Genomic DNA, 20,838 nt, shown 5'->3' with positions numbered 1-20,838 from the left:
TGCGTGCTACGGGAGGTGGGGGGGGGGTTGTAGGGCGGGAGCGGGGTGGGGGAGCTGAGGGAGCGCTCCGGAAAATGCGCCTGCGTGCTACGGAAGGGGCGGGCTCCCTGCGAGGGGGCGGGGACCTGAGAGGGCTACCCTAAGACGCGCCTGCGTGCTGGGCGGGCGGGGCGTTCTCGAAGGAGACGGGTGCCCAGAGAGCGCCAAGGAGAGTGCGCCTGCGTGCTGCTGAGAGGCGGGCCGTCCTGGGTGGAGGTGACGTCCGGAACGGAAGACGTGCCCGCGTGCTACGGGTAGGGGCAGGGCCGCGCCGTCTAACCTTCGGGTGGGCTCGCTGACTGAGAGGCTGTGGGGGGCCGAGGGCGGGGAATCTCGTGCTCTCTGTCTCTTCCTGTGTTTTGGACCTGGCCAAACGAGATCTGTTTTGTAATGGCCACTGGAAGACATGAATACTAACTACGTACGAAGACTGGCAAAAACCAACGAGTTCTTCAATTCCGAATTAGAAAAACTGAGCCAAATCCTGAAAGAAAACTGTTAAAAAGTCGATGAAACGAATTATAGCGGGAAATAAGCTTATAGAATTCGTGACGTTAAAACCTGGAATCTAAACCGGGTGGTGGCGGCGCATCTTTAATCCCAGCACTTGGGAGGCAGAGGCAGGTGGATCTCTGTGAGTTCGAAGTCAGCCTGGTCTACAGAGTTCCTGGTCTACAGAGACTGGCTTCTTAGCTCCTGGGAAACTCTGTCTCAAAAAACAAAACCCCTGGAGTTTATGGCATTTAGGTAGGTTGGGGAGTGTTTCAACTATGCCTTGAGAAACAATGAATCATGAGTAAACAGGTTTGAAAACAAATTTGTAACCTCTTGAACACTAGCCATAGCTTAAGCCCACACAATTCTTCAGCACCACTGGGAAAGAAAATACTAGAGTAGGTAGACTGAGCTTCAGCATCAATGTAAACTTCATCACGAGAAACTGCACAAAACTAAAAACATCTTTAAAAAACATTCAACCTAGTTTTTACAGGGTCACTTTTGTTACTCAGAAGTTTATGTACATTTGCTTAGTCAATCATGTTTTTAATGCAGATGTTTTGCTTTTTTCCTTTGTCATATTCTGAACATTTCTCATGCTTTTACACTTTTTTTTTACCTTTTTGACAGTTTAATATATGTATATGAATGAAAATGAGGACATGACCGCTCCTAGGTATGGTGGGGGAGAACGATTTTATTATAGATATGAGGAAGAACACAGCCAGAGGTATCTAGAAGGGTCCAGACTTCATCTAGGCATGACTGGGGGAGCAGGAAAAGCTAAAGAGGAAGAGAAGAGAGAGGGCAAGCAGACCAAAAAAGGAGCTGAGGACCAAGAGATCAAGATCAGCCAAGTGAGAAGAACCAAGAAAGCGAATGGCAAAATGGCTGAGGTATAGGAATCAGAAACTAGGTGAAGGAACCTCATGGGCTGGATTAGAAGTCCTGGGAGGAGACTTGTTCAGTATATAGCTTGTGTGTGTGTGTTTACTATAAGATCCTCAAATGTGAAGTTAACCAAGTTTGGTGGTGCTGGTCTTTAATCCCAGCACTGGAGAAGCAGACACTGGTGGATTTCTGTGAGTTCAAGGCCAGCCTGATCTCCATAGCAAGTTCTATGCCAGCCAGAGCTACAAATAAGACCTTATCTCAAAAACAAAACAAATAAAACAAGTGTGGTTAGTACTACTAAGACAATCTAAGACATGATCCACCTATAAAAATTAAGAGGATAGTTCACAGTTTCATATCTTGACCCAGTGAAGGTAAACTTCATGAAATAGCCTCTCTCGTGCAAGATGATGAATAAGTTTACATGATTGCTGGTCTGAGTGTGAATCCTCCATAGTGTTAGGTTTCCATCACCCAGTGCTTTGGCAAAATGTCTAGCCACCCCAAACACTGACACTTCTGGGTTCCAGGGTCGTCCCTACCTCTCTTTCCCTCTCCCTCTTTCCCTTCTTTTTTCCCTCCCCCCCCCCCCGCCTCAAATATCTGCCTGCTTCTGCCTCTCAAGTGCTGGAATTAAAGGTGTGGACCACCACCGACCGGCTCCTCCAAAGGATTCTTAAAAGTTAGGCAAACTATTAGTTCTGAGGCCAATTCAGGTTTCTGAACCTTCGATTTATGTTTATACTCTGTCCTACAACTTATGTGCTGATCAAGAAATGTATTCAATGCATCTCGCTAGTTCATTTCCCAACTGTGTTCCAATAGCTTCATCTTTTCCATAAAAAAAAAAAAAGACAGGCATACCTTATACTCACTGAAATCATAAAAAAAAAAGATGAAGTGATGCATTACTCTGGAATGCAAGGACCCCATGAAACTTTGCCAGTTATTTGTGAATTGAAATTATTGAGCCAAATTGAGGAATTGTCTACTAACTGGATAGCAGATTATCTTGTTAAATGGCATCCAAGTAGTTGCTTTCAACAAGCTATGTTATAAAGCACTGGAAATAGGTATTCATACAACTTCTTAGAGAGGAAGGTCAGTCTGCCATACCACAACTAGGGAATACTGCCTCCTGCAAAACTTCACTTGGTGTTTTATTTTGCTTTAATTTTTGCTAGTATAGTATATGTAAAATGCTACTACCAAGTTTCTCAAGTATACCTGGTCATCCTTTTGATATTTTTTGTCTATATGATCTGTAATTGGTAGCATATTTCTTCTACTTTATCCTAAGAATTTTCAATTAGCAACTTTTGTTTGAGCCAGAAGCCTTAATGAAGCAATCTGCACAATATTGGTAAGCTTTGTTAACAAGGTGTGATTTGGGGATAGGACAGATGAATCAAAAATATCTCTAGTTCTTAGTAACTAGCTAGGCAACAGACCAATTTTGAAAAGCATGAAAGGAGATTACTTTCCTGGTTTTCCAAAAATTGATAGTTTGAAGACTTGAGGTAAGTCAGTGATATAGAACAGTTACCTGGCTTACATGAGACCCTGGCCCTTATTCACAGAGCTGGGGGAGAGGGAACAGAAAGGTGGGACTGGGTAAGAACTGGTTATGGGCTATTTCTAGGTATAAACAAATCAATGCACGCCAGGCATAGTGGAGCACGCCTTTAAACCTGGCACTTGAGAGGCAGAGGCAATCAAATCTCTGTGACTTCGAGCCCAGCCTTGTCTTCATAGTGAGTTCTAGGACATTCAGAGCTGCATAGTGAGAATCTGCCTCAAAATAAATAAATACATACATACATTCATACATACATACATACATAATGCAAAATATGTTTATAAACAACAGCGAGAGCCCACAATGCAAAGCTTCTAACCATCGCAGGCAAATCTGAGGAGATGATGGTGAAGCTGAACCTTAAATGACTGGCAGGAACAGACCCAGCTGCAAGGCAGGAGGAGAAGTCAAGAAACACAATTCTGAATACAGAGAGCAAAAGAGGCCCTGAGGTGGCCCCTTCTCTTTTTCTTCTTCCTCTCCATGCAGTGGTACCCCAAGCTACCTTCTGAAAGCACCAAAATCCTGACTCCCCTCCCTCAAGAATATCCTAATAGCCCATTTCTTCTCTCTACAGCTTCACCAAAGTTCCCATTCTCTTCATGCTGCTGATCTCGGGCAGTTTTTAGGAGTGCAATCTGATCAAAGAACTGATGAAGCCCATGTTACCTTAAAATTATAAAAATATGCAGGGCAGAATTCTTTTAGAAGTGGGAATTCTAGGTTCCCCTTTATGTTTTGGTTTTGTCTCTAAATCCCTGAATAATGTAAGACAGAACAGGTAGCAGGTTGGTCACCAGATTCTGATCATTTCTCTTGGCATTGACTCTGTGGTATGGTGCTAACACTTTCTCATTATGGTGGGGTAGACATCTTGTGTCATTATAAAATTATCTCTCGTTTGCTGTCTTACTGCCGGAGGTAATCACAGCCCCAACTCTAGCTCCCTAGGAGTAAACAGTGAGAAAGGATCTAAAAGGGCTTAAGAATCAGCTTCAACTTCAGACCAGCCTGGCCCAAGATTGTCCAGCCTTCCTGCCATATGATCTCAGGTTTCTTCGGAGGGCTGAAGATGCACTTGGTGACTGGGGATCTGTTCTAATGACTCTTTTTAGCTTAAAGGAGCTGCCTAGTGAAGTGGGGGAGTAGAGGTTGAGAGAGAGAGCCAGCCAGAGCCACTCCCAGATACGAGGCTGCTATCAGTATCAGACTCCTGCCAGCAGGCTGAGAACTGCAGGAAAAGATTTCTGGTTATCAGTGACCTTGACTGCAACTTGAGCCTCAGTCCTGCCTCCTACCAGGATCCCTGGCCATGACCATGACTGACTCTCCATGTCTATGTGAATGTCTAGCTCATCAACCATGGCTACTTCCAACCTTACCAGTAACTCCATAGCCTCGACTCTATTCTAGCTGGCAAGCTAGAAGCAGAAGTTGTCTAGTTTCAGCATCTGCTCATTAGATACCATTTGCTATGCAGTCTGACTGACCACATCTCTCACAGATACCTCATAATCACATTTCCGCTTGTTTTGCCAAATCCTCAAGAAGTGGAAACTCTGCCTCAGCTTCCTGCGGTAGAATTGACCTCTGCATTACTGCTTCCTGGAAATTCAGGCCCACTAGTTCTAAATGTGCCTTTTTAATAGTTTTATCTAATAAAACTAGTTAAAGTATGCCTTTTAAATAAATTCTAGAAATGATTCTTATGCCTGCTAAGTTTGAGGCCCAGGGCCTGTATAAGATCACTGCCCCTATTTTTCTAAAGAAGAGACATCACTTCTGGGAAACCCAGGCCCTTGATCGGTTGCTGTGGGTGTCAGCCATGATTCCTTCTTATTAAGTTAGTACCTGAAGAGAAGGAAAGAAAATTTAGGATACAAGAGCTCACTGTTCTGTCCTCAGAGACACAGGCTTTATGGTCAGTTGACTATACCACCAATATTGTGAGCTTGCCCACGAGTGAGCATGGTGGTTTGAATAAGAATGGCTCCTACTGGCGCATATATTTGAATGTTTAGTCACCAGGGAATGGGACTAGAATTTAAAAGGATTAGAAGGCCTGTGGCTCTCAACTACTTCTCCAGTACCATGCCTGCCACCACACTCCCCACCATTATGATAATAGACTAAGCTCTGAAACTGTAAGCAAACCCCTTCCCCCTTAAGCTCTTTCTCTTCTAAGAGTTGCCCTGGTCATGGTGTCTCTTCATGCCAATAGAACAGTGACTGAGACAGTGAGTTTATTATCTTATGGCTTGATGAGACACCCTAAATAAATGAGTTTTCTATCACCACCCAGATGGATGTTGGATGGCACTAGGTTACTATCAGTTGCAAACAGACCATTAGAGAAAAGTCAGATCTCTTGTGGCCATTTGGTCTATCAGGTCTTACACAGAACAGTGAATTCCTACTGCCTTTCCTGCCTGAGTCTTGGGCACTTCTAGACCTTTTCCAGGCTCCGGAGAGAATGCCTGCTCCAGAGGCCCTGCTGCCTGTCCCTAAATGCTTGAATGACCCTCTGGGGCTTCTTTCAGAGCCTTCCAGATCAACTTGCCTTGCAAAATTTAGTTTCTTTGTTTTTACATCCTTCTCCAATTCTATACTTAATTTCAAAATTGCTTACCCAGAAGGAAGATATGCTCAGTGGGCGAACACTTGCCTAACATGGGCAAGCCCTGGGTGCCATCTCCAGCACTGAGAAAAGCAAAGGCAAGCAAAGTAGAGAAGCAAAAACACAAAGCTGTCTTCCCACACATCACTAATACGATGCCCACACACAGAGGAGCTCCTAGCCACCTCCTCAAACTCTCGGCTTGAAAGCCTTCTTCCCACCATGTGCTTGGGATGAATCATTATCCATGCTGTGCCCTCTACAAAATGACTACCCCAAATTCCAGAACCCCTTCAGTGCCCTAGGTGCTCACAGCTCTAGGATCATTCTGCCATCCCTCCTCTCAGTGGAATCTACGACATGCATGGTGTGGAATTCTGTAAGATGATTCTAGCCCAGGATCAGCTCCATCTCATTCCCAATCCCTCTGACTTCCTGAGCATCTAGAGCACTGGTTCCCAACCTTCCTAACGCGGTGCCCTTTAGTCCCTCATGTTGTGGTGAGCCCCGACTATAAAGTTATTTTCATTGCCACTTCATAATTGTAATTTTCCTACTGTTATGAATCATAATATAAATATCTATGTTTTCTGATAGTCTAAGGTGACCCTTGTGAAAGGGTCATCTGACCTCCAAGGGGTCGCTACCCACAGGTTGAGAACCACTGATACAGAGCCTGTATTCATTGGTTCTGTACCTCCACTCCATCTTAGGTTCTTCCTACACAGGCCCAGCATATTTTGCTGCTTACTCTTAAGACTTGAGCAGGGTATCTTTCCCTCCCCCCCCACCCCCCCCGCAGTCCTACTTACTTCTGGCTTCTTTCTCCTGTTGTTGCAACATACTTTATTCTTATCCCAGGCCTGACCTCAACCCTAATAGTAGGGAACTTCCTCTTGACTTTCTTGCTGAAGCCAAACATGAACATGTTTTTGAGCTCCCAGCATTTCTGATTGGAAAATCTCTTGCCTATTGTTTTCTGACTGAGGCTGCTGTGTCTCTTGATAAGAATGGCTCCTGTCCAGTTCTTCCACTGGCATTGTTCTCCGCTCCATGGTTAGTAAGGCAGCTTCATGCCAAGTCTTGGCCTTGCTTCCTGCTTAGAGTAGTGTCTCATACTTCCAATCCAGTCTTGATTCACAATTCCTATTTGGAGAGTCAGTCTTGAGGGTATTCTTTGTGCAGCCCTCTAGGAGCCATTTAAAGAGTGGCATTACAGAGATCTGTAAAATAGTCCCTTTGAGAAGCTTGAATCACGTTCTCAGGAACAGGATAAATGATGTATCTTTGAAACTGAGGGCTGTTGGGCTTCCATCCTGCATGGACATAGTTTAATCAGGTTACCATGATTTATTTTTGTTAGATCAGTTTATTATTATTGCTATTCCAACTAGTAAGCACTTTTCCATATCCTTTAGACATCTAATCTAAGGATTAAAAATAGCCCTCGCCTTTTGGGTCCCTATTAAAAATAGCCCTCTGATTGATCATTAACATAAGCCAGGCATCTTTTATCCATGTATCTATCTATCCATTCATTCACTTATTCAGTCAGTCACCAATCTCTGTGTGTGTGTGGTGTTAAGGGTTGAACCTAATGCATTGTATGAAGCAGGCAAGTATTCTACTGTTGGATTCTAATCCCAAGCCTCCTTTTATTTTAAGAAAGGAGTTCACTAAATTGCCCAGACTAAACTTGAACCTATTCTGTGTTCTAGGAAGTCCTTGGAGTTGGGATCCTCTTGCCTACTAAGTAGATGTGATTACAGCCCTGTTTTACCACACCCAACTTCATTCTGTCAATGGATATTGTTTGCTGACTCTGTGTATCGCCCAGTGAGGGGGCTGGGAACACAGTGTATATGAGCAAGATCGTGTTGTACATGTTCTCCTATTGCATTCGAAGCATTGTGTGTGGGCTGAGCAAAGGCTAGAGGAAGAAGGCTTCCAGAGGCAATGATGACTAAGCAGAAGCTGAAGGGCAACTGGATGTTTTCAGTAATGAAGAAAAGATAGGAAGAAGTAGAAAAATGCTCCAAGGCAGAAGAGGGACTGGCTGTTAAGAATTTAAAGATGCTGGGAAGCCTTGCAGTGGGAACACTCACTGCAGTCCCAGCACTGGGAGGAGGAGTCAGGTGGGCCAAGACCTCAAGGTCGTCCTTGACTACACAGCAAACTTGAGACCATTCTGGGCTAGGAGAGCCTGTCTCAAACAAACACACACACAAATAACCACAACAAAAATAAAACACCCAGAACTAAAAGATGCTACTCATGGGTGAATAATACTATGATCCAGGAAGTTGTGGGACTCGAAGGCAGAAAGCTTTTGAAGCAGGCTGGCCATAAAATATTTTAGGAATTCCTCTGAGCCTGAGAGACAGGGCAGGGCAGACCTGACTTCTGCTATCCTTGATGGCATCTTGCAAAAATTAGCTTCTGACTTTACCTAGAGTAAGAAGACACAGTGCTGAAATTTGCTGAGCTAAGTCATGGGCTCCACAGCCACCGGATCACAAGGCTTTTATAGATCTCAAAGTTTGCATTGAACAGAGAGTTTTCAAAAATGTAATTTGTCTTCATTAGATTACAAAAAATAAAAATCAGACAAAAACAATGATGTCCACACCCAACTAATCCAGTGTGTGTATACAGCAGGTTCTGGCAGTAGAAGCCTGTTTGTCCTGACCAGAAGAGCCCTGCCTATTACAGCTCTGCATCTTGATACTAGAATAAACAGCAATTCTCAGGGTGTGTTTGTCTTAGCAAAATCACCAGCTTGGATCCCTATGTTACCACCATGTGAAATCCCCACGTGCTGTTCCTGGGAAAGCATGCAGCTGCTCCAGTCCTGAGTGAACCCATAGTGACATTGGGTAAGCACAATCCTTTGGGCAGGGCCCTGCTTCCACCACTAGGGAAAGGGAGAAAGGCAGGCCTGAGTTTTTGAAACCTCTTCTGGAGGGATAAATGGATCAATGGAAGGGTAGCTTTGCCTAAAATATGGTTCCTAAGTTTCTTGGCACTCTTATTATTGCTCTTGGAGTCCTTTAGAGGGCTTGATAGAATTAGAGAAACCTCTTTGGTAAGAGCTTTTAAGTTTCACCTTGACATAAGAAGAGTTAGGCTGAGAGTTGGATTTGCCAGTGGCTTCTCTGCTATCTACAGCTATGCTCCCCTCCGTCAGTGTCCTTGGAAAGCAAAATGGTAAAGCCCTGCTTTTGCTGTTTACAAACTCCCGTCAACAGTGTTCAGATTCGACTGTTCCCATCGCCAACATGCTGCAATGGTAGTAATCATGATGATGATTGTTATGGTAAAAATAAAACAGCACCTTTCCCCGAGTGACTGCAGCGTGCAGTGGGACATGAGGAGCGAGGGCCGCACAGCGGGTAAGAGACAGAGAAAGTAGGTATTTATTTAGTGGGTTATGGAAGGGAAAGGGGGAAGGGGGTGAAAGGAGAAGAGCAGAAAGAGAGAAAGAGAAACAGAGAGAGAGAGAGAGAGAGAGGAGGGGGAAAGGGGAGAAGCGGGGAGAGGGAGCAAGGCAGAAGCTGCCTCTTTGGGAAAGAGACAGAAAGGAAGGAACTCAGGCTGAAGCAGAAGAAAGATCCACTTGCCTTGGCAGAAGGGTGAAGGGGTGGGCAGACCTTGTCTCTTAAAGGGACAGGACAGACCATTACATTCCCATCTCTTTTTTATAATAAAAAGGTGGGAGGTTAGGCACCACAGGTTAAAGGAATTGGGATGGCAGAGTCTCAAGACTGTTTCCTGCTTATTTGTGGACATCGTCTTGGTGGTGAACCTGAGAAAAGCTGGGTGCTGGATGTGTCCTGGGGTAGCTGGTCTCTTAACTCCTGATCAGTGTTTGTGGTATAGAAATATCTGGTGTCTCTTACACCTGTTTAAGGTATTGGCAGAACAGAGGACAAAGTTAAGTTTAGGAAAAAAAAATTAGGACCAGGGAATTGAGAGGGATGTATCTGGCCTGCTTAAGGTGGATCCTTCAATTTGGCTCCCTGGAACTTATAAGAATTTTGGGGATTTGTGAAAACATAAGTTTTAAACAGCAGCATATTTATATCAGAATGACTGTGACAGATATTTTTGCATAATGAAAAGTGTCTTTAACACTATGAAAGGCAGCGTGAGGGAGAATTTTGTTAACTTGTACTTCTTGAAATTTGTTTGGTGAGGTTATATGTATATATACATTTTTATTGATATTTATTGAGCTCTACATTTTTCTCTGCTCCCCTCCCTGCCTCCCCCCTCCCCCTTCAATCCTTCTCCAAGGTCCCCATGCTCCCAATTTACTCAGGAGATGTTGTCTTTTTCTACTTTCTACTTCCCACGTAGATTAGATCTATGTAAGTCTCTCTTAGTGTTCATTGTTGTCTAAGTTCTCTGGGATTGTGGTGTGTAGGCTGGCTTTCTTTGCTTTATGTTTAAAAACCACCTATGAGTGAGTACATGTGATAATTGTCTTTCTGTGTCTGGGTTACATTCAAAAGAATGTTTTCTAGCTCCATCCATTTTCAGGCAAAATTCAAGCTGCCATTTTTTTCTGCTGTGTAGTACTCCATTGTGTAAATGTACCATATTTTCCTTATCTGAGGTTGTCCTTTTAAACTGACAAAACCCCTCAGCTGTCAAGCTATATCAGAGATCTTTAAGAAGGATAAAATTTTACTTGAGTTATTGATTAAAAAACAACAGAGATCTTATTTGGTTGGTACCTAGAGCTATTCCTCAGGTTCCTCCATAGTCGCTGAGGGTCATATTTTTCTTTTGCTGTTTAGTGCAGGATCTTCCAGGCTCCAGAAGATCCTGTGGGCTAAGAAATCTGTAGGAGGACAAGCCTACCTTGGCCTGAGAAGCTAGGCTGTCAATTCTAGGATTCTGTCCACTGTCTGGAGATCTTCAGTTTAGATGAAAGGCAGTTTTGTCCAGTGGTCAGTGCTTGGCAATTGAAGCGAATTGTGGATGAATGTTGTTCTGTGCCCATTTGTCTTCTGTCTTCTTTGGAGGAAGTAGAGTGCTGCTGTTAGAAGCCAACCTGTCTCTTTTTGTTATGAAAGTTTTTCTTTAATAATTAAGCATTTAAATACCATATTTCTTAAATCTATGAGCAGTCGCGGACTGTTTACTGGGTATAGATAAGTAATAGAATCTGCCTGGAGAGCTAGATCCAAGCTTAACTGTACTGGCTCACAACTTAACAGGTGATATTTGTACTTGTGAAAAACAAAGTAGGAAAGAACTGTTTGCAATAAAGCTTAACGGTGGGACTGACAATAGTATAGAACAACTTAATGTGTTTTAAAGCAGGATAGGATTAAATATACTATATTTTTGTAAAAGACTTAAAAGTACAAACCAATTTAAAACATGAGGCTTACTGCTTTGTAATCTGGAATGAGATACAATGAACACACAATTATAACATTTAACAGTAAACATAGGTGCATTTAAGTTACATGTATGTACATACACAGTGAACAGGAATTGGGCGAAGTGGATGCTCTTGGTGGGCCCTACCAAAGACATGCCATTGCGTAAAACACACATGTAACAGAGTCAACAAGAGGAATTTAAAGACAAAAACATAAGTAAACCAAGGGACTAAGCAGGGTATACCTCAATAAAGAAGGTGGGACTTGATCGCCTGACCTGGCCATCAGTTTAGATGGTGGTAAGGTCACCTGACCTTAGTCAAAATGGCAGTGGTCACATGTTGTATGGAAAAGCCACTATTTTTGAGCCACGGGAGTTTTAAACATAATAACAAGAGAGACCTAGAGGCGCGATTTGTCCTGTTGCCGAGCCACAGCGCCACAAGCTACAATGGGGAACAAAAGGTGGAATTGAAAACAGCTGCCTCGCGGATCCAACTAATCTTGTTGGTTTCTGTGGGACCAGCGGTAGCAATGGCAGGGATAGTTTGAGGAAAAACAGAGCCGCCAGGACACGGGCAGAGCATTCACAGGTAGGGGACTGATAGTTTGAGGGTTTATACCATAGCTAAAAAATGTGATAACCCGTGAAAACACCACAGGGCCTAAGGAGGACGTCTCCTCTCTACAGGAGGTGTGTTAATGAAACAGCAACACCACGAAGCTTTTAGGAAAATGTCTTTTCTCTACAGTCAGGGTGTGGATGAAGCCTGACTGGCTCCAGGTTCGGGCGACTTGGAAGCCAGAGGCTAGAAGCCGCTCCAAGTGGTCGTTCATAGTGGAGACCATTTATGAATGGTCCAAAATAAAAGCAAAAGAGAGGAGAAAGAAAAATCTGAGGGACCCCGGGGCCCCAAATTGAATGCACCGCACAACATGTGCAGTTCTAGTGTGAGGACCCAACCTGATTAGTCCAGTCACATTTCTAGCTATGGAAAGCAACCAGAGATGAAATGAATGTCAGCTAAGGGCTCAACCATAGCCATGAAGGCTCTGGTTGGCTGACTGAAAGGGGAAAACATACCACATAAAGTCACTGGTATGTGTAGAGGTTGGCGTTTAGGCAGATAGAACGTAGAGCTGTAGTGAAGAAATCCAGTTCCCAAGCCCAGAGTTCCAGGCATCCTCAGCTGGTCCACCTGCGGGCTGAAGGGAACGTGCCTAGTGAGTCACAAGCACCAAATGTTATGGTAAAAATAAAACAGTGCCTTTCCCCAAGTGGCTGCAGCGGGCAGTGGGCCACAGGGAGGTAGGTGGTAAAACACCTAGAGCTACTCAGTTCCCCAAGTGGCCTGTGGGCCATGAGGGCCAGCAGGTCCCAGGCAGGGAGCCGCGCAGCGGGTGAGAGACAGAGACACACCATGCAGAGAAAGTGGGTATTTATTTAGTGGATTATGAAAGGGAAGAGGGAAGGGGAGAAGGAAGAAGAGCGGGGGGAGAGAGAGAGAGAGAGAGAGAGAGAGAGAGAGAGAGAGAGAGAGAGAGAGAGAGGGAGGGAGAGGGAGAGGAGGGGGAAGGGGAGAAGTGGGGAGAAGAGAATGAGGCAGAAGCTGCCTCTTCGGGAGAGAGATGGAAAGGAAGGAACTCAGGCTGGAAGCAGAAGGAAGATCCACTTGCCTTGGTGGAAGGGGGAGGGAGTGGGCAGGGCTTGTCTCTTAAAGGAACAGGACAGACTATTACAATGATCACCGCCATTCTGTGTGTGTGTGTATGAGTGTGTGTGTGTGTGTGTGTGTGTGTGTGTGTGTGTGTGTGTGTGTGTGTGGTGTAAGTACTCACATGGCAGGCTGAAGTTGAGGTCAAGTAAGTGTCTTCCAAGATTATGCCCTACTTTACTTCACTGAGTCAGAGTATCCTACTGAATCCAGAGCTCACCATTTGGCTAGTCTAGCTAGTGAACTTGTACCAGAGACTTCCTATCTCCTCCTCAATGCTGGGATTGCAGGGTGGCTGCCATGTGCATAGCCTTTCATGTGGATGCTGGGATTCTGAACTCCAGCCCTCACACTCGTATCATCATCATGGTTGAGAACTGATTCTTTTTCTGATTATTTTACAATAATAAACACACTGAGAAAAATGTCTCTTTTTCTTTCTGAATTTGTGTGTGTGATGCTTCAGATTAAACCTATTCCACACTTTTGGTTTTTTTTCCTCTCCTTCCCACGTCTCCTCATTTGTATAGTAGTGATGTATTCTGCTCCAGTGTCAGGCTTTCCCACATGGCTCAACCCTAGCTAACCATGTCACCTCAGGGTTCTACTGTTTGTCCCCACCCTAAAGATCAGGTGGAGCCCCTGGCCTATTATCACAGCCCTGTGCTCCTCACTATTGCCATAACTATTGTCTTAGTTGGGGGCTCCCTTGTAGTGATAAACACCAAGACCAGGGCAATTTATAGAAGGAAAGATTTACGTGGGCTTATTGTATCAGAGGGATAAATCTATCTTAATCAAGGATTAAAGGGAAGCATGGCAGCAAGCAGGCATAGAGACTGGAGCTACAAGCTGAGAGCTCACATCTTTTTTTTTTTTTTTTTACCCTAAGACAGGTTCTCTGTGTAACTCTGGCTATCCTGAAACTTGCTGGTAGACCAAGTTAGCCTTGAACTCACAGAGAGCCTCCTGTGACCTCCCAAGTGCTGGAATTAAGGGCATGAACCACCACCACCACCACCACCACCAGGCAGAGAGCTCTTAAATGGTAAGCAGGAAGTAGAGAAAAAACTGGGAGTGGTGTAGGGTTCTGAAGCTTCAAAGCCCACCCCCAGTGACATACTCCCTCCAACAAGACCACACTTTCTAAGCCTCCCTGAACAGCAGCACCCACTGGGGGCCAAGCTTTCAAATGCCTGGGAACATAGGGAATATCTATTGTCAAACCACTGCAGCTTGTTTAACTTTCTGAGCTCTGTGAGCATCTGTGTTTCCTTGTTGTATTCAGTGCCAAGCAACAGTCCCAGGGACATGGGAGATGCATACAACTTTTACTGAATTTCTATCATTATCCTGTGTGTTCTTCAGACAGGACAGAGAAAATTAGAGAAAGAATTTTTTCAATAGCTTCTAAGTGCTCTTCATGAAGTCCAGCTTCTCTTCAGTAAGAAGAATCTGCATGATCACAGAATATTGAGAATGAAATCTTCTGAAGAAAAAGACATTTCTAAAAGCCCCCTCACTTTTTTTTCTAATATGATGTACTATCTAGGCCTAATTTTGTTCCAGATACATTTTTGTATTGTTTTGGCTATTGAATTTACATAGCATATCAGGTCAGATGATAAACAGCACAGACTATACATACAGAAAACTCAGTTCAACACAGGTCTATTGCCCACAAAAGGTTCAATCAATGTCCCTCTAAGAGAGACCCACATGACCCCTAAGGCCATCGTGGGAACAGACATCAATAGACAAACTATTTTATTATATTAATTTATTTCATTGAAACAGGGTCTTATGACCTTCAACTTATTCTGAAGCAGAGGGTAATCTTGAACTTCTTGTGACCTTGCTTCTACCTTCTGAGTGCTGGAATTATGGATGTGCGCCACCATAGCTGACCAATGAGGTTCCTGGGTATCAAACCCAAAACTTCACACATGCTGGGAAAGCAATACTCTACCAACCGAGCTACATCCCCAGGCAGAAAACTCACTTTAATAGATGGGTCACGAGAAAGCGCTCAGATCTACAGAGACAATCACAGCTTACCTGCTAATTGTTCTCAGGAAGACAGCTTCTCTCAGACATCCTACTTCCTCAGCTTTAACATGAAGCCAAAAGTTCCAGTTACCAAAAGATTACCTTAAGACCTAAGTAAAGTAACATTCATAAAAAACAGAGTTATACACACAGTAGCCAGTCAGTATGTTCTAGCTATCTAATTATATAAGGCCAGACTGTCAGCATTCGTATTCTGTATATGCTAGCTAAGTGTGTGTGTGTCTTCTGCCACACACCAGATTTGTATGCAACCCTATTCAGAGTAGTAACTGTAACAATAGCTCACTCTAATCTTTGTCCTTGGCCACGAGCAAGTCTGAACAAGAATTGGAGACCACATCAACACAAGCCCATGACTGCCGTTCACAAATGCCCCAGAGAACACTCTGTGCTGACATCAGGCCAGAACCATTGTTTTAATGTGTGAAGAACAAAATGTCCACATTATCCTGTAATTTCTCCCCTTGTCCTCTTTTTGCTATTATCCTAGTCTGGTCCATTTACTACTCTGTTGCCAAGGTTACCTCTGGCTTGCTGTTCCAACAGTATTAACCCTCTGCTGCCTCCACTCAGAAATCTGAAAGGCTGTCCCTGAACCACAAGCAGATGCATAAACTGGTCCCAGGCTTCGGTCCTGGCTGGCCCTTCCCTTGCCTCTCTGCTGTAGTTAATGACATTCTCCCCATGTCAGTCTTCTTGTGATCCTTCCCACAGGTCCCACTCAGGACAGCCTTGCATGGATGTGCTGTCAAAGGCTGAATGATTTAAAATCTCCCAGATGACCATTCACGCTGGGCATTGTACCTTGGTTAGGTCTTGAGGAATCTGTTACTCCTCTTGCTAGAGACTGGCTGGCTAATGCAATTGAGATTTCTGTAGACTTTTTCTTGTTAATGAGGTTGAGTATTAAAGAGAAGCTTGACTTAAACAAATGCCAGTGGGCTTTGTTTATAACATTTATTTTAGATATCTTTCTTGATTCTCTGATTTTCCTCCTACTTCTTTATTGATATAATGATCTATTAGCTCATCATTACCGTTAAATGTTCCAAATCCCAGGGAGTCATCACTTATGGGTGTGAAATCACTACTGGGGAAATGACCAAGGGACTTATTCATAATGTGGCATATGGTAGTTAGTGTGGCATATGGTGATTAGGATTATCACACTTAAAAAATGAGGTGCTGTTTCATTGACTTTATAAATGCTGATTTCTATGTGCTTTGCTACTGTAGCATGCATTCCTGTGTATGTGCTAGGGATCCTCAAGATATGGCAAATGTGGGCTACACAATGAACATCCTCCTCCGTGACCTTTCCCAAGGGCGGATCACAAACCTCTAAGGGAAAAGCCAAGAGTCTAATAAAGGAGAGTCAAGGAGAATTATTACAGTCTTGGTCTTCAAAACCTAATGGCCTAGGTGGATGCATATCTAAAGTTTATCTGTTGTCTTGTTTTGTGTGTGTGTGTATGTGTTTTTTTCATTTGTTTGTTTGGTTGGTTGGTTGGGTTTTTGGTTTTTTGGGATAGGTTTTCTCTGTAAAACAGTCCTGGATGTCCTGGTACTCACTCTGTAGACCAGGCTGACCTCAAACTCACAGAGATTCGCCTGTTTCTGCCTCCCGAGTGTTGGGATTGAAGTGGTGCACCACCCCATCCTCCTGCCATGTGTGGATGTGCGTATGTGTGCGTGTGTTTTAATTCACTTATTTTATGTGTATTCTGCCTGCATGTTTGTTTATCACTTATGTGTCCGGTACTCTAAAAGGTCAGAAGAAGGCTTTGGATCCCTTGGAATTGAGACAAATTTGGACCACCTTGTGGGCACTGGGAATCAAATCTGGGTCTTCTGGAAGAACAGGTAGGGCTCTTATGCACTAAGCCATCTCTCTAGCCCTATGTAACTTTGTTTTGTTTTTTTAACTGAAATGCCTGCCACTTATCCTATACTTCCTTCACATGTCAAAAGTATGGGGAAGGTAGCTTATCTTTTCAGGTTTATAGGTCTTTGAATAAAGAGGAAATCCGCTTAGAATTTGTTCCTCCCTGGGACCTCATCTGGACCTGATACAGGTGGTGTTTTGCATCTTTGAGCTGGTGATCTTTAGATAAATGTTTGGACTTTGAAATGATGCCATGACAGGAAGAGACTTCCGTGAATCTTTTGGAGTAAATGAATATTTTCCATGTAGACAGTTGGGGATCCCTAGGGCCTAGGGGTAAACAATAGCAGTTGAACTTGTATCTCAATAATTCTCAACCTTAGAGTTATCCCCCTTTCAAGTGCAAGTGGAATCTGTGAGGGTGTCATCTATTGTTCTAAGTCAGATGAAGATTAGCCTGCTAGTTTACCTTGTCTAGCTAATTAGATGAGCCTTTGAAAGTAGAGGTTTATCTGGCTGGGGACTGTGAGGGCCTACAGATGTGAGCCTGTTCCATCTTGACTGGAGGGCAAAGAGTTTGAGCTTATTTTTGCTCTTTCAAAGTTGTTGACAACAGATGTGGCTACAAACAAGAGATCCTGACCTAGGGTGTGGTTAATTAGTATTTTGGGTATAGAGGTAGATCTGCTCCCTCTGGACCTAAGGTGGGAGAATTCAAGTCTATTCCTTATATCATGTTAATGAAGTCTGTTGCTCGTCCCTCCCCCGCCCTTTTGGATGTGGGCAGCTCAGTATTCACTGAATGTCCCTCCCAATGCTGTTCTATGTTTCTGTCTCTTATTTCTCTCGTATCTCAGTTCCTTTTGCTTAATAATTCTAATCCTCATGCTCTAACCTGGAACATAGGGATTTTGTTGATGCTACTCCTTGACAGGGGACAACAGAAATCAGCAGAAGCAGGAGAGGAACTGACCTTGAAGGACGTTCTCTTACTAGGTCAAAGGATTCTGATACTACTACACGGGTAGAAGGAATGGCCTTGAAGGTAGAAATTGGTGTCCAGCTGTGGCAAAGAGGTGAAACTTCCTATAGACACAAGGAACCAAATTCTGTGAATAACAGAGATGAGGCTGGAAACAGATTCTTCCTCCCTTGGGCCCTGAGAGGAACATGCAGCCAGTTGATACCTGATCTCAGTCTTCTGAAACTTCAGGCAAGAGACCCAGCCCTGCTATACCAAACTTGAACCAACAGAACTGTAAAGAATACATGGCATCACTATAGTTCACAAAATTTGGGGTGTTGTCAATCATTGGGTAAAGGAGTGACCTGTAACAGTCTTGCTATGTGAGATCCAAAGAGCAAGAAAAATAAATACATTGATCGACTGTGTCAATAAACAATATGTCTTTGTGTATGTGAAGCCAATTACTAATTATATCACCAATGGCTTATTGTGCTTTTAGTTGCTACAATTCAGCCACTATCAATTTACATAACCCTGCCTTAAGACTCCATCGAATAAGCGTTCCTATGTCCCTTTAACCTCTAAGGAAAATTCTCATTTATTTTACCCATTATAGCAGCGAAACTTAACTATACTAGAGTTTTATAGACGATTAATTTCATGAGGAAGTTAGGGGACAACAGAACTGTTGGTGCAAAAGGAAGTAGATGCATGGGTGCAGAAAGAAGGCCTAGAGAAACGTCAAGGTGAGCCCACTAAGACAGAGAAGGCTCGAGAAACAGCTGTGGAGCCAGCCTGAGAATACTGGGTTTCAGGATCAGAGATGCAGGAAGCAACCGCTCTGTACAAGAAGAAGAAACTGGAAGCTAGTCACCACCAACTGATACCAGAGAGTTCAAAGCTCAGCCTGGAAATGAGGATCGTACAACACACCTGGGGTGGGTTCAACAGATAGAAATGGAAAGAATTCCTTTTTCGTTAAATAATGGTTCTTCAAGTGTGGTTACTATTCTGGCCATCTCCGCAGTGTTTGGGAGCTTAGAGAGGCAAATTACTGGGTCCTAGAGAGTCAACTATCCATGAAGGGTGTGACTTGGTAACCTCTGTTCTAACACACCCTGTTGGCCATTTTCATATGCAATAATGTTTGAGAACCCACAGTAATAAAACTTACTGCTTGCTAATGAGCAACCTGAGATCCACAGAGTCACTAGGTTAGTCAAGACCCAGCTTCTTCTATTGCCACATGGGAGTCTTCCCAACAGGATATGCCACCGGGTCAACAGTCTTGAGTTTTGACGGTCTGCATTTCTCGGCTTTCATCCTAGATATATTCTAAAACAGGTTACTTCTGAGTCACATATATTAATAAGAATTTAAGAGTATCAGCTAAAATAGATTATAAATTATTACTGAAGGAACAAGTCCCAGTGGAATATGGTCCAGAAGAAGAGAAAACTAATTGTAGGTAATTTGCTAAATCCATTCACAAAAGAAAAAAAAAAACCCAAGCAGTAGGAGATTCTAAGATTCTAACCTGAGCTCTGAAGTCACTTATGCCTCTCACAGAAAAGACAAAATGATTTTAAAATTTGGGTGTTTGTGTAGATTTTCTGAATGAAGACAATTGCTTTTGTAACCAAATGAAGTCAACTCTCAATAGAAGCAAGAGTTTTGCTCCCTCTTTATTTCCCATTACCATATCTTCTTCAGAGCCAAACAGCATTGATGCTTTGGTTTATATATCACTCTCATACATTGTTAATGGTAGAGATACATTCTGATAGATGCACCATCGGGTGATTTTGTCACTGTGCAAACATCACAGAATTCACAGTGAAGTTTAGTCCATCGCATGGGTGCTTCCTACCATCAAGCAGCGGGTGCCATCTATAATTGTTCGTGCTGCTGGCGGAAGAGTAAGTGTGGTTTAGCCAGTGTCATCTTTAAGCATGAGAAGTATGCTGCAAAATGATCTGACTACAACGTCACAAGGTGTGTTAGCTTTCTATTGCTACGACAAGATGTCTGAGATAAACAACTTAGAGGAAGTTAAAAATTCATGAAGCTGGGCACAGTGGCACATACCTGTATCCTAGCACTTGGGAGGCAGAGGCCGATGGATCTCTGTGAGTTCAAGGCCAGCCTGATCTACATAGTGAGCTCAGGACAGCCAGCTACATAGTGAGACCTTCTTAACTCTCAGTTTTAGAGATTTAATACGTAGTCATTTGGTCAGGTTGCTTTAAGGCAGAAACTGTGAGAGAGGAAAACGGTTCACTGATGGTAACCTGGAGGTGGGGACTGGAGCCAAAGACAAAGAATGTTCTTTCAAAGCTTGGCAACCCACTGTGGTGGAGAAGTTATGGTTGTAGGGACTTTAGGCAGCTGGTTATTTTGTGTCTGCGCGCAGGAAGCAGAGAGCAATGGAGCTGCTGTTCACCTTGCTGCGCCTTTTTACTCAGCCCAGGACCCCACGCCATGGATGGTGCCACCTAGACTTGAGACACATCCTCTCACCTCAACGAACTTGGTCCAAACATGCCCAGAGGTTTGTTTCCATGGCAACTTTTAAAACATAATTCTTTATTGATTCTTTGGGAATTTCACATTATACATTCCAATCCCACTCACCCTCCAGTTCCTTCATATCTGCCCCCACCCCTGTAGCATACACCCTCAAATTAATTAAAAACAAACCAAACAAATAAACAAACAGCCCACCTCGCTCCTCATCTTTCCAACATCTTTTCATTCACCCTAGTGGCATCGGGAGCTGTGGTGTGCCACACAGTGTACTGTTTTGTCCAATCAGCCCCACCTGCAAAATGTTCATTGCAATGAGACATTGGTCTGGTTCAAGGCTTCTGATCACCATCAACACTGGGCCCTCACTGAAACTCCTCTTGGTTTTCTTGCTGCTGCTCCAGGTCAAGGAGATCCTGCAGGTACTGTTCCACAGGACCAGTCCCTTCACGTACTCCAGCAAGTCATAGAGGGGGTAGATATTAGAGTGGGGCACCCCAAAACCCAGGATGTGGGTCTGGGTGGTAGCTGAGCTGGTCCGTCCAGGCCTGTGGGACCACCCCCTCAGGCAAGGGGCAGAGCCAGCTCTCCTAGGCACATGTCATCAGGGACAGCTGGCCTATACCTGAGTGCCGGGGTAAGGGAGTGTGGG

The 20,838-nt window shown here is 43.8% G+C and overlaps 1 protein-coding gene across 1 annotated transcript; it reads left to right on the top strand.

Annotated features, from left to right (window-relative positions):
* The first annotated feature begins 74 nt into the window (after nt 1-74).
* LOC125390239 (uncharacterized) lies at nt 75-18,110 on the top strand. Its single transcript, XM_087896268.1, has 4 exons — nt 75-98; nt 145-293; nt 16,579-16,671; nt 17,690-18,110. Exons 1-4 carry the CDS (start codon nt 75-77, stop codon nt 17,937-17,939), a joined length of 516 nt encoding a protein of 171 aa, XP_087752394.1. The 3' UTR covers nt 17,940-18,110.
* Nucleotides 18,111-20,838: the final 2,728 nt, after the last annotated feature.

This window comes from Myodes glareolus, chromosome 13, assembly GCF_982192425.1.
Source record: "Myodes glareolus chromosome 13, mMyoGla1.1, whole genome shotgun sequence".
NCBI classification, from domain to species: domain Eukaryota; kingdom Metazoa; phylum Chordata; class Mammalia; order Rodentia; family Cricetidae; genus Myodes; species Myodes glareolus.
This window is presented reverse-complemented; position numbering and strand designations above follow the sequence as displayed.

What these genes read in the sequence shown, in the direction of transcription:
- LOC125390239 (XM_087896268.1), top strand. Translation starts at nt 75, where the DNA reads ATGCGCCTGCGTGCTACGGAAGGG. An exon ending in GCCTGCGTGCTACGGAAGGG is followed by an intron (nt 99 to 144) that starts GCGGGCTCCCTG and finishes GGCTACCCTAAG; the next exon opens with ACGCGCCTGCGTGCTGGGCG. An exon ending in GACGTGCCCGCGTGCTACGG is followed by an intron (nt 294 to 16,578) that starts GTAGGGGCAGGG and finishes GTACTCTAAAAG; the next exon opens with GTCAGAAGAAGGCTTTGGAT.